The following is a 13,919-nucleotide window of genomic DNA, read 5'->3' on the forward strand; positions in this document are numbered from 1 at the left end:
GGGACTAGCATTGTGACACAGCAAGTTAAGCCACTTCTTGCCACGCTGGCATCCAATACCACAGCGCCAGTTTCAAGTATGGCTACACCGCTTCTGATCCAGCTTCTTGCTAATGCAACTAGGAAGGCAGTGGATGATGGCCCAAGTGCTTGGGCCCCTGCCACCCATGTAGAAGAACAGGATGGAGTTCCTACTCCTGGCTTCAAACTGGCCTGAACCTGGATGTTGCAACCATTTGGGGAATGAACCAGTATGATGGAAGATCTCTTTCTTTCACTCTTTCACTCTCTCTCTCTCTCTGTCTCTCTTTCTCTCTCTCTCCCTCTCTCTCTTTCAAATAAATAATCTTAAAAAATAAGAAAAGGCTGCTTTACTCTGCACTCTAATAATTACATTTACAGAAAGGCAACCACATTATGCTGCCTTGGAGATTATGCATTTGTAAATTCTATACTCAGTTTTTATGAGTAACAAGTGTGGAAACTCATTTGAAAACAAAAACAGCCGGCGCTGCGGCTCAATAGGCTAATCCTCCGCCTTGCGGCGCTGGCACTCCGGGTTCTAGTCCCAGTCGGGGCACCGGATTCTGTCTCTGTTGCCCCTCTTCCAGGCCAGCTCTCTGCTGTGGCCCGGGAAGGCAGTGGAGGATGGCCCAAGTCCTTGGGCCCTGCACCCGCATGGGAGACCAGGAGAAGCACCTGGCTCCTGCCTTCGGATCAGCGCAATGCACCGGCCACAGCGGCCATTGGAGGGTGAACCAACGGCAAAAAGGAAGACCTTTCTCTCTGTCTCTCTCTCTCACTGTCCACTCTGCCTGTCAAAAATAAAAAAAAGTGATCTCGGCACTGCAGCTCACTTGGCTAATCCTCCGCCTGCGGCGGGGTTCTAGTACCAGTTGGGGCGCTGCAGCTCACTTGGCTAATCCTCCGCCTGTGGCAGGGATCTAGTCCCAGTTGGGGCGCTACAGCTCACTTGGCTAATCCTCCGCCTGCGGCGGGGTTCTAGTCCCAGTTGGGGCGCTGGATTCTGTCCCGGTTGCTTCTCTTCCAGGCCAGCTCTCTGCTATGGCCCGGGAAGGCAGTGGAGGATGGCCCAAGTGCTTGGGCTCTGCACCCGCATGGGAGACCAGGAGAAGCACCTGGCTCCTGCCTTCGGATCAGCGCGGTGCACCGGCCGCAGCGCACCAGCCGTGGCGGCCATTGGAGGGTGAACCAACGGCAAAGGAAGACCATTCTCTCTGTCTCTCTCTCTCACTGTCCACTCTGCCTGTCAAAAAAAAAAAAAAAAAAAAGGAAAGAAAGAAAGAAAACAAAAACAAAAAACTTCTAGGTTGTGCCACAGGGTCAGGACGGAGAATTCAGGCTCCAACATCTTTTGGACTGCGCTGAGCAAGATTGTGGTTAAGGCCTTTCTGGAGTCTAGCTTTCTTAAAGTTTTACAAGTGATAATCTGTGTTCGTCATGATGACCCCAAGGTACCACCCATTTTTGGAAGTGATTCCTAAATCATCAGAGTAAGATTCTGTCTTGCTCAAAACAGTTAAAATATTCTAATGCTTTGAAAATGTGGGATATTGAATGGAAAATGTTACCGATCAACCTGAATATTTACTTTACCAAAATACTTCATTCGTTGATCATTCTGAGTCATTTAATATGAAATCTTTATAGGTAGATTTTTATTTTTCTTAAAAGAATGGGGAATTTTAAAGACTAGATCTCAAGGGTTAGCTCCTTGGCTGTAAATACTCCTTTGGATTGCTTTCTGGCTGTTGGCTGTAGCAACTTGTTTTCTTGCAGAGATGAAGCATCTGGTTTTTGTTATCTCAATGATGCTGTCCTGGGAATATTACGATTGCGACGGAAATTTGACCGTATTCTCTATGTGGATTTGGATCTGCACCATGGCGATGGTAAGCCCTCCAGTTTCAAAGATGCTTCACTACTGGGACAGCCGGTTTTGATAAGTAAAGCTACTTCTAGGCAACTGGTACAAGGAGAAATGCCTATTGCAGTTGAAATTTTCTTAATTGAAGATTCTTTAAGTAGGTAATACAGAGATTCCTCTAACTGATGCAATTTGTGCCATGCTGCACAAGCCAGCTCCTACCATTTTCCCACTTCTTCTCTTATAGTAAAGCATTCCAGTAGAGAATATTAAGAGGTAGAACTCTTACCTATATTTCCTGAGCTCAGGAAGCTCCACCAGGTCATTTCCATCAGTTCTAAGGGAAATTTGTAGTTAGAGCTGACAGTCTTGTCTCTTCTCATTGATTCTTCTCCCAAGATAGTAAGGGAATATGAAGAACTAACATTTTGAATTTTTAATCAATAGACTACCAACTCATGTAGTAATTAGAATCTGTGCCACTTTCTCTGTATTGCTAGAATATTTGATCCTACACAAACCCAGGGCATTTTCCCTAACTTTACAAAACAGAATCACTCAACACTTTGTCTTAACCCATTAATCCCCTCGTAGTGGACTCCACTGAAAGAATTTATCTAACCCTGCTATGTACTTTCCATCTAAAACATAGAACTCCCTTCACTATTGTCACATTCTGTTTCTTTAAGAAATCCTATCTGTGATACATAGTATTTCTATTTTTTTAGTCAGTAAATTATTACTTAAGGATATCTCTCCTCCTTGTCTAAGTCAGTAATAGCTGTTTCCCTGTTTGTAGTTTTTGTTTTTTAAGGCAAAGTAACATAATCAAGGCATAACCAAGGAAAAAAAATAGTATCTTTCTGAGGGTAGGGTTAGTTCTGCTACCAAAACAGAAAAAGAAGAAAGAAATTTTGGGAAGAACCCTCTCAGGGAGCTTCACTTACATGGACACTACCATGAAATGGTGACATAAAATTAAAGGGAACATAGAGAAGACAGGATGGTTAAAACAGCCAACATATAACTTTGATAACCGTCTTCACTAAATTTCTGAATACTCTACCAGTTCTGAATACATCTTGCTCAGAAGCTCTTTATTGCCTAAAACAGGGGGTGGTATTTGACTTATGGCTTATTTTTTTATAGCTAGCGAGCTAAGAATGGCCTTTCTATTTCTAAATGGTTGTAAAGGGTTCTATTTCTAAAAGGGTGTGTGTATGTGTGTGTGTGTGTGTGTGTGTAATCTTATATCTTATACATACATACATATATGCCATAGAGACTCTAATTAGTTTGGAAAGCCTAAGATGTAGCTAGTTTGCTGATCTCTGGCCTAGAGCAATGGTCTCAAACTTGAATGTGCATCAGGATGACCTGAGAAAGTTATTTTCAAATGAACATTGCTGGGCCACACCCTCCAGATATTCAGATCTGGTGGATCAGGTATGGAACCAGTAGATCTACATTTTAGAAACACCTCAGTTTTTCTGCAGGCTATACTTCGAAAAACAAGTGGTCTTCACCATCCTAGGTTCTAGCCCCAACCACCATGGCTGGAAGCCAGGTGACTCCATGGCCCAACCACTGATGTCAGCTCCACACCCACCCTAATGGGATTCACTGCTCCTACTTCCTTGCCCAGTCCCCAGCAAAGGTTTAGCAGGACCTGGTCCTGAATACGTGGCTCTCTATCTCTTTCTCTCTCCCTCTTTCCCTCTCTCTCCCTCTTTCACTCTCTCTCCCTCTCTCTCTTGACTCTCTCTTACGCTCTTCTTCTCCCTCTTTTCCTTCTTCGCCTCTTTCCTCCAGTCTGTCCGGTTTTCCCCAATAAACTCTTTCCCTTCAAAAAAAAAAAAAAAGAAAGAAAGAAAGAAAAGAAAAAGAGGGGCGGGCACTGTGCCGTAACAGGTAAAGCCGCCACCTGAAGCGCCGGCATCCCATATGGGCACTGGTTCTAGTCCCAGCTGCTCCTCTTCCGATCCAGCTCTCTGCTGTGGCCTGGAAAAGCAGTAGAAGATGGCCCAGGTCCTTGGGCCCCTGCACCCACATGGGAGACTAGGAGGGAACTCCTAGCTCCTGGCTTCGGATCTGCGCAGCTCCAGCCGTTGCGGCCAATTGAGGAGTGAACCAGTGGATGGAAGACCTCTCTCTCTCTCTGCCTCTCCTTCTCTCTCTGGGTAACTCTGACTTTCAAATAAATAAATCTTAAAAAAAAAACCAGTGGTCTTCAACGTGAATTCTTCTCTCCTTTTACCCTTTCTAGGCCTATCTCAAACAAGCCTATCCTCTTTTTTCTATCTCATTACTTGCTGCCTAGCTACCCTACTCAATAAACGTATATCTCTATCTTCATGACATGTCTAACTATTCCCGTCTCCCTAACTTTGCCTTCCTTTTCTTCTAGTTTTGCTTTCTCACCTCCTTTCGCATCTCCAAGTTTTGCCTATTCACTCAAGTTCCAACAGCAGTGCATTTGCCCTGACCACTCTAGCCCATGTTCTCTTCCTCCTCTCAAGTCGTGTATTGCTTATATCATGATTTGAGATGTACTTATATAGTCTTATAATATTACATAATTATTTATTATGTCTGCATCTTCTCTTCCCATAGAAACTTTAAGTTTCTCAGAGCAGTGAGACTTCTTTCTGTCTCATAGAATGCCATGAACCAAAAGTACCATGCATATAGTAGGGGTTCAATAAAATATTTGTTGAATGAATGAATGGCTATAAAATTCAGACAATTAGTATCAGAGTTCAAGAATAGAATCAACTCTATTGAACCATATAAGACTGTCACCCGAAACCGTTTCTTTCCATTTGCAGTGTTATTTCTACACCATTTAGAGTTTCCTGTTTTAGGCAACTTTTATGGTGTGTTTCATTTCACTTTATTTCCCCTCTTCAGCACCTCCCTTCCAGTGACCCCTGCCCCACCCCCAAATTCTTACACATTTGGTTTATTTTAAATCTCCCACGATTCCATAGCTAGCATCCTGTGGTGGCTTCACTAGCCACTCTTACCCTAACTTCACCTTCTTTCATCAAGCCAAGCACTCTCCTCTCTCACACCAAGTCCATATCCTCTACTTATCTGCCTACCTCCTCTTTTAAGTATGGCTTTATAACCATGCTAATGTTATTTCCCATGATAAGAAATACAAATGGCCATTACACACATGATAATGTGCCTAACACACTTATACTCAGAGAAATGTAAATAAGAACAAGAATATTCTTTCTGCCTAAGATTAAAAAGAATAATAGCCAATGCTAGTCAAAGTGTGAGAAAATGGGAACTCTCATACAGGAATAGTTGAAGTGTACACTGGTGTACTATTTCTGGATTAGGATAAATCGTCAGGATTTTCATGTTTATGCTTCAGTTTCTAAGTTGAAATGCTATTTTCATTTACTTTGTCTTTATTTTGTTTACTTCATGCTTTGTACCTGCAGCCTTTAACTGGTTTTAGCCTCCTCCCTAGGGCAAAACATAAGGCTTGGGAAATTCAAACATACCTGTTATATACAAATAGAGTTAGTATCTTTTTAAGGTCTCCATTGGCCTGTAATGAAGACTGAAAACAGTAAGCAAACACAGAGACAATTTCTTTGTTTGAAGTATGAAAGAGGATAGTACCTTAATTTGCTAATAGTCCTTCCATTCTACCAACTGCTTATCCTACTGTGTTCATATATGATTCTGAGAGGAAAGGGGTGGCGGTAGACAGTGTGTTTATCAGTAGAAGGAATGAATGGCTTGTGGGGATTATTTTAAATCCCAGCTTGTATCTCTCAGGCTTCTAGTCATTTTTAGCCTGTTTAAATGAAAAGGAGACCCCATTCTAGAAAAGTTCCCCCCTCCCACCTTTCTCTAGGCCTTACATCTCCATCATAAAACTGCTGCTAATGGGGTAGGCATTGTGCTGCATGTTAAGCTGCCACCTGTGATGCTGCCATCCCAAGGGCACCAGCCTGCCTGCTCCACTTCAGATCCAGCTCCCTGTTAATATGCTTGGGAAAGCAGTGGAAGACAGCCCAAGGGCTTGGGCCCCTGCACCCATGTGGGAGACCTGGATGGATTTCCCTGCTCCTGGCTTCAGCCTGGCCCAGCCCTGGCCATTGTAGCCATTTGGGGAGTGAACCAGTGGAAGAAAGATCTCTCTGTCTCCTCTCTCTCTCTCATTCTGCTTTTCAAATAAATAAATATATAAAATCTTTTTGAAAAAACTGCTAGTCAGGGACAAGACCATGACTATTTTCAGCCTTCCCTGTTTTAGCCAGAAAGTTGTACCATAAATTACTCAGAACACATGAGACTTTGGGTGTCTTGCATTTATAACCAAATCTGTATTAGTGACAGATACTTTATAATTAAATTTTCTCTATACAATGCCTAATGCTTGTATTGGTCATATTTTTCAAAGGGTTATCATATTGTACTTCTCTGAAAAAACTCAAGAAGTTATGTGGAACCACTTAAACAAAACAAAACAAGACATAAAACGTCGAAGATAGTGCCATTTTCCTCTATTCAGTTCTGTTAATAATGCCTTGATTCTGAGCTCTTACCATTCCCCACCTTTTAGAACAAGTTGTCAAAGAGGCCCCAGACAGGCCAGTGCTTAGAAAGGGGAAGTTCAATTACAGCTTACCATGAATCTGAAGAGGTATTGTCAAAATTCACTCAGGGCCAAAGTCCTACGTCATCCTGTAATTACAGAGGTCATAGACCAGAGGTTTATGTTACTTTTATTCCTTGGCTTGTTCCCTTTGTTATTGTTGCCTTCTTATCTCCCCTTCTTCCCATGGTTGCTTTCTAGATTTTCAGGTATTAAAAGCATGAGCTCCATATATGGAGTCATTTGGCTGACATTTGTTTCTCTGCTAGGTGTGGAAGATGCCTTCAGTTTCACCTCCAAAGTCATGACTGTGTCACTGCACAAATTCTCCCCAGGATTTTTCCCAGGCAAGTTACCTGTGTGCTCCATGTTATGTTTCATAAATAATACTGCAATTTCTCTATACATTTCTTACATGTTGTATTTGAATACTTCCCTGCTGTTAATACCCTATTGGTGCTAACCTAAGCAAAAATTTTACACAAATCACCTCCAGTGACAATAACACAAAGAATGACAACACTGTTTCTTTTTCCAGATGATTTGTATGGACTGTCAACAGACAGATCACTTACACTCACCATACCATCAAATAGCACATGCAACTCCTAACATCCTGATAATTTACAATGATATATTAATATTATGTCAACCTTAGAAGCATGAAAAGCCAAACAAAGGAGTTCATCTCTTATTTTTATTTGACCCAGTAAGATGGAAACTAAGGTTTTCCACTTTCTTTATGGTTTTCCTACTTCCCCAACATTGTGGGTCATACTTACCTGTCCATATTATGTTTCTTAATCTCATTTCCTTAGAAACCATCATTAATTCAGCATTATTCTCTTAATTGACCTTTTTTGCCTTCTGAATTCCTATCAGAGAATCCTTTAAGCTGTCTAGGTCTCATGTTCTTAATACCTGATGACTGTGCTCCTCTCTTTTACAGGAACAGGTGATATGTGTGATGTTGGCCTGGGGAGGGGACGGTACTACAGTGTAAATGTGCCCATTCAGGATGGCATACAGGATGAGAAATATTACCACATCTGTGAAAGGTATGGCAGCAACTCTGAGGCAGTAGCAAGTAGATTACATTTCTGTAGGATTAGGTTGTCCCTAGTCTCACAGAATCCTTGTTTTTAAAGAGCAATTTGGAAAAGAAAACCACTATATACCCAGACAGCTTTTCCACACTGTTCATTATGTGTATTTTATCATGTAGCCATTCTCTGCTGGGGAGAACCGTGCTGCAGGTTCGATCTTACCTACTACCTAGTACTGGTTAAGGGCATCTCAAGAGCAGAACCATTAGACTGTCCTGGTAAATTCCATATCTGATAGTCTCTCCGCCAATGAAATGTGTGTGTGTAATTTGTTAGCCTGGCAGGGTACCTTTCAGTTTTCCATTTATGGAGACCTCTGTTCCCTCCACTGGTGTGAATATTAGAGAGCTGACTATAATTCTTTATCATATGTTCTTGTGTTCTATCCACTATGTTAAAATTGGAGTCAGAAACCTGTTCATTTATTCTATGGTTAAGAATCAAATGACAAACACTTGTAGGCAGACAGTTTGGTGTCAATATGTAGATCACTGGAGTTGAAAAGTCCTGCAGAATGGGAGTAGAAATTCACTGCTGGCCAGCCCCGTGGCTCAATAGGCTAATCCTCCGCCTGCGGCGCCGGCACCCCGGGTTCTAGTCCTGGTTGGGGCGCCGGATTCTGTCCCGGTTGCTCCTCTTCCAGGCCAGCTCTCTGCTATGGCCTGGGAAGGCAGTGGAGGATGGCCCAAGTCCTTGGGCCCTGCACCCGCATGGGAGACCAGGAGAAGCACCTGGCTCCTGGCTTCGGATCAGTGTGATGCACTGGCCGCAGCGGCCATTAGAGGGTGAACCAATGGCAAAAGGAAGACCTTTCTCTCTGTCTCTCTCTCTCACTGTCCACTCTGCCTGTCAAAAATAAAAATTAAAAAAAAGGAAAAAAAAAGAAATTCACTGCTGACAGTGGTATCAGAGACAGTAATTCTGACTAGCAGCCAGTCAGCACTACTGAGGGTAAGCAGTAGGTATTGACATTCTCTCAATCCCTCCCCACTCCCCTCAGCTTGCCTCACATTTCTCCCAATCTCTGGTGGAAAACAGAGACTTCCCAAAGGAGTCTGCATGCACTGGCTATTGTCACTGGCAGTTGTATAAACAATGTAGAACTATTAAAAAGTAAAAACTTTATGCTTCAAAGGTGCCTCTTAGCTCAAGAGATTTGGCGGGCCAAGTCATCATTTAGTCACTCAGCAGCACTAGCCTCTTCATGATTTTGATCATATCCCCTGGCCACCTCTGTATTTTCAGACTGAAAAGGCCTTTTTTTTGAACCTGCCATTTGATGGTTTAATTGCCCTTCTTTGTTCCCCTTAGGCTCTGTTCTGTCCTTGAGATGTGCAGATCAGAGCTGCTTATGTAACTTTACCAGTGAAGATGCCTTGTGGTTCTAGGTAAAAGAATTGTTTTGTTTGTCTTCTTTTTTTTTTTTTTGACAGGCAGAGTTAGATAGTGAGAGAGAGAGACAGAGAGAAAGGTCTTCCTTCCGTTGGTTCACCCCCCAAATGGCCACTATGGCTGGCACACTGCGCCGATCTGAAGCCAGGAGCCAGGTGCTTCCTCCTGGTCTCCCATGCTGGTGCAGGGCCCAAGCACTTGGGCCATCCTCCACTGCACTCCCAGGCCACAGCAGAGAACTGGACTGGAAGAGGAGCAACCGGGACAGAATCCAGCGCCCCGACCAAGACTAGAACCTGGGGTGCCGGCGCCGCAGGCGGAGGATTAGCCAAGTGAGCCGCGGCACCGGCCTTGTTTGTCTTCTAATCTCCTTCTTGACAGTACCCAACATTTTGTTGCTTTTTTGTTGTTGTTGTTATAGCAGGAAACGAGCTTGTTCTCTTCAGTGTACTGTCCATTGGGTTTCCTAGAGCTCTTTCCTGGGTTTTCATTGAAAGGTCAGCACCCATCCTTCTGTGAGTCTAGTTTGTAATATCTGGCCCTCCCCAAATGGATCACCTTCCATGTGTCCCTATCGAAGCTCATCTGCCAATCATAAAGCCTCCTGAGAACTGCCTTTATCCTCCACCAGCTTGGTATTTCACTGCCTGGCAAAGCTGAATATTATCTGCAGTCTTGAAGATTTCCCAATGCCCACCCCCAAAGAAGTCTGCTACTTAACCTTCTTCATTCAGAAAAAAATGTCTTTTTCTCCCTTATATTGTCTCTGCCCTGCTCCTTGCAGTAAACCACTTCCTCCTACATAACAAAAAGTTTTAAATCCCATGATAATTCATGTTTAAAAACAGTCTTGGTATCAGCCTTAATTAGGAGTATTTAAAAAGTAAGTTTAGCCCCAAGGGAAAGATCTGTAGATTACACAAGATTTCCCTTTACTAGAAACCATTTTGCCACCAGCACCCTGGTAGATTGATGGCTTTTGCGTACAGGAGGCTAGCATTTATTAAAGATTATTCCAGCTTGCCTACTAAAGAACCAGACCTTCATCAGTTTATAGTTCCCAGGGCCCCCTTTGCCTGTGGAGTCACACCAGCAATCCACACAGTGATCATCCAGAGTAACAGGTTCCAGGTTTTCATTAGAGGTACAATAAGTTTTTCATTTGATTTCCTTAGAAGTCAGATCTGGTCAGGGCATTATGTGAAGGAACCTCTGATTCCAAGGGTGCCAGGAAGGCTTCCTGGTCCATGCATTTCTCCCATCTATTAGACTACCACCTGAAGTTCTTTTAAAAGGAAGAATACTTGTATTCTACAATTAGAAATAAACATTAAAATGAAATTTTGGCACAACTAACTCTGCTCATCACCCCCCACGAGCCTTTCTTGATAGTACATTTAGAAAGGGTTAGAGCGTGAGCTCCCTGAGTATTCAAATGGGGCAGGAGAGGAAAAGGGATACAAAAAAAAAAGAAACAAACAAAAAACAATCTTCAATAACTACACAGTTTTGCAGAAGGTCAGCCCTGCTACTGTGTCCCTCAGCCCCACTCATTATGCTTTTGACTGCTTCTGGTGTGTGGCTTGGAACCCAGGTCTCATTGTTACCTCTGACTCATGTGCATCCCTCAAAGATACATTAGACATAGAACGGGCTTCCTCTTCTTCAAACATCGTTCAGTATATCTACTGTCTCCTTTCATCCATTTTATTCGGTGATCCAACTAGTTCTCTGGCTCACTCCTTGTGATATATAAAGGACCTCTTTGTGCTGACTCACAAGATGCTCTCATTTTTGTTTGCACCCGATTTCTAGTTTGTTCCCTCAATGTGGAATTCACTTTCACTATTTTTTCTTTTTTCCTCCTTCCTTCCCCCTTTCCTTCCTTCTTTCCTCTTTCTTTCCTTTTCTTCCCTTCCTCCCTCCCTTTCTCCTTTCCTTTTTTTATTTAAATAAGGAGGATTTTTCTTCCCTTTGCTAGAGCCTTTTTTACTTTGCCAGCTTTTCAGGAAAGAACTTGACAGTTTTATCTTTTTTAAAAAAAGATTTATTTATTTACTTGAAAGAGTTACACAGAGAGAGAAGGAGAGGCAGAGATAGAGAGAGAGAGAGAGAGAGAGAGAGAGAGAGAGAGAGAGAGAGAGAGAGGTCTTCCATCCACTGGTTCACCCCCCCATTAGCCACACACAGTTTATCTTAAAGTTGGACATACCTCACCCTCTTTATAAGAAAAATTGACTGAGTTTCTTTTTATAATAGAGTGGATATGAAATCTTTACATTAACATATTCTAACACCAAAAGACCTTGGGTTCCATTTTATGTGAATGATATTTTTGTAGTTAGATCTCCTTAGGTCATTCAATACTAATGGCGAGGGTCACTATTCCCACAAGCATTCCATAATTTCAGTGGCAGCTACTAGATTCAGTATTACAAGTAGAACCCTGTTGTAATAGCACAAAGAAACATCAACATTGCTCCTGTAGCCACACTTCCCCTTCAAATGGAAGCTTATTGCTTAGAGATCATAGAGATATATTCTTGAGTTAGTTGTAGAAGCACCGACCCACCTCCATGTCCCCCTCCCCCACCTACCTATAAAGTTTGGTGGTAGAAGGAAGCTATTCTGCCAAAGGGAGGGTTTGTTTCCAAGTTTTGTCATCAGAAAAAGAAGACACCAGGTGTTTTCAAAAAAGTCATGGAAAATGGATATTATGAAAAAAACTATGCATGAATTTCAAATTTGTTATACCATAATAAATTTTGTGTTTTAATTCTATTTTTCCACTAACTTTCTGAAGTGCCCATTTATTGCTCTGCCTATGTTTAACCTGTTTATTTTCTAATTATATTTGAATGCAATGTTTTATCTATTCCCTGGAACACTGTATTGATGACATTGGGAGCATTTATAGTTAAGGATTGTGATACAGCACCATAAAAAGTACCTCCTTACTGTTGGTCCAAGAGAGGTTTTGATAAATAGTAGGGCTCCACCCTAAAATCTCTAATCTTGTAGGACAATCCATGCTGCCTGCCACTGTGAACTGCCGAGATACACATGGAGTTTAAATGAAGAAATGCAGAGTAGCAGTTACATTTTGTAGTTTGTATCCTGCCTATCATTTTATAGCCCTAGCAGCCAAAACATATTCTTTACTAAATATCTGATTATTACTGAATATTATAAGAAAACAATATTTCTGAGGCTTATAATATGTATGGATACATATACTGAAATTGACAGTGTAATGTTTTGAAAAAGCTCACATTTTATTAAGAATATTCAACTATTCAACTTTATAAGATAATTAAATACAGACACTAGATAAATATTTCACCAGAAGGAAGACACATCGTTAACAGACTTCTCAATGAAGAGCATTTGGGAGATTCTGTTAAACTGAAGTCCTCATTCAGTCTTTATATGCACATATGCAAAACTTCACTAGTAAGAGCTATCAATTCAACCAGAGAAATAACTTTATTCTAGTAAACTACAGTTCATAATGGTAGTTGTTAAAATAACAATCTACCTGTACTTGGTCCTTGGCCTGTGTACTTAAGTCCTGTGGTTTATATTGTACAGCTCAAAATTTAAAGAAACCTTTTTTTCCCTGTGAGTCCATTGACCTAAAGAAAAATTCCATCAGAGACCCCAGAAATAAAAATAAAACAACTTCATATTTTTACTTCCTTCATTAGCAAAATATTACTTTTATATTTTCAAGAATTATTTTATCGTGTGTCAGCTGCTTTTCTCATCATTTGTTCTATTAATTGGCTAGCCAGAGTCACCTACCCAGAAAGAACTTGTTGATTAGGACAACAGCAGGTTCATTAAGGAATAGCTTATTAAAGCCTAAGTTTTTATTCCTGGCTAGAATCTTTTTGTCCATCTATATTGAGCTCATCTCACATCAAAAAAAAAAAAAAAAGAGGAGGGAAAAAGCACATAGATAATGCTTAATATAGTATCCATACAAAATGTTTTTTTGCAGGAAAATTTTCCTTAGAGTCTGACACCACCTATCCCTGTAATATGAGATTTTAATTTTTTTTTTTGACAGGCAGAGTTAGATAGTGAGAGAGAGACAGAGAGAAAGGTCTTCCTTCCGTTGGCTGCTACGGCCGATGCACTGCACCGATCTGAAGCCAGGAGCCAAGTGCTTCTCCTGGTCTCCCACGTGGGTGCAGGGCCCAAGGACTTGGGCCATCCTCCACTGCCTTCCTGGGCCACAACAGAGAGCTGGCCTGGAAGAGGAGCAACCGGGACAGAATCCGGCGCCCCAACTGGGACTAGAACCCGGGGTGCCGGCGCCACAGGCGGAGGATTAGCCAAATGAGCCGAGGCGCCGGCCGAGATTTTAAAAAGTTCATGGAAAATGGAATTAAGCGGTAATACAAAATTTTCATGAACTTTCTGAAGCCCCCTCCTACAAGTCAGTGATATTTGAAGCATAGGATCAGTTCCTGTGGGTGTGGGGCCAAGATTCACCTCTCTGAGGCCACTCTGACATTGCTGCAGAAGAATTGAGCACCTTAAGTCACTTTGTGGGGTTTTAAAAGTATTAACTAACAAGAAGAAAGAGGGTGGAGGAAAAACCACCCAAGTGCATAGTTTATCATGTGCCTGGTACTGTGCTTAACATATGCCATTGGTTCCTATTCAGATTAAATGCATACCTTTAAATATAATCAAGCCATTTTACTCATTCAGCAAAAATGTATTGAGTATCTACTTTATGACAGGCACTGTACTAGGCACTGGTGGTAGTAAGCAAGACAAATGAGACTCCTGCACCTTGGAGTTTAGCTTCTAAGGGGCACTTCTCCATGCCAGAAATTACACTGTAATTTTACATTGCTTCATTTGATCATTATAACCTACAAAGTAGACATTATCAT

The 13,919-nt window shown here is 41.8% G+C and overlaps 1 protein-coding gene across 3 annotated transcripts in view; it reads left to right on the plus strand.

Moving 5' to 3' along the window:
* The window catches only part of HDAC8 (histone deacetylase 8), a 260,842-nt gene that overhangs the window by 80,594 nt on the left and 166,329 nt on the right, over nt 1-13,919 (plus strand). For all 3 annotated transcript variants that reach the window (XM_062184562.1, XM_062184564.1, XM_062184563.1), the window contains exons 5-7: nt 1,800-1,912; nt 6,781-6,858; nt 7,461-7,569. In XM_062184562.1, the coding sequence (XP_062040546.1) occupies nt 1,800-1,912; nt 6,781-6,858; nt 7,461-7,569 (300 nt within the window). The remainder of the gene's footprint in view (nt 1-1,799; nt 1,913-6,780; nt 6,859-7,460; nt 7,570-13,919) is intronic.

This window comes from Lepus europaeus, chromosome X (genome assembly GCF_033115175.1).
Source record: "Lepus europaeus isolate LE1 chromosome X, mLepTim1.pri, whole genome shotgun sequence".
Taxonomy (NCBI): domain Eukaryota; kingdom Metazoa; phylum Chordata; class Mammalia; order Lagomorpha; family Leporidae; genus Lepus; species Lepus europaeus.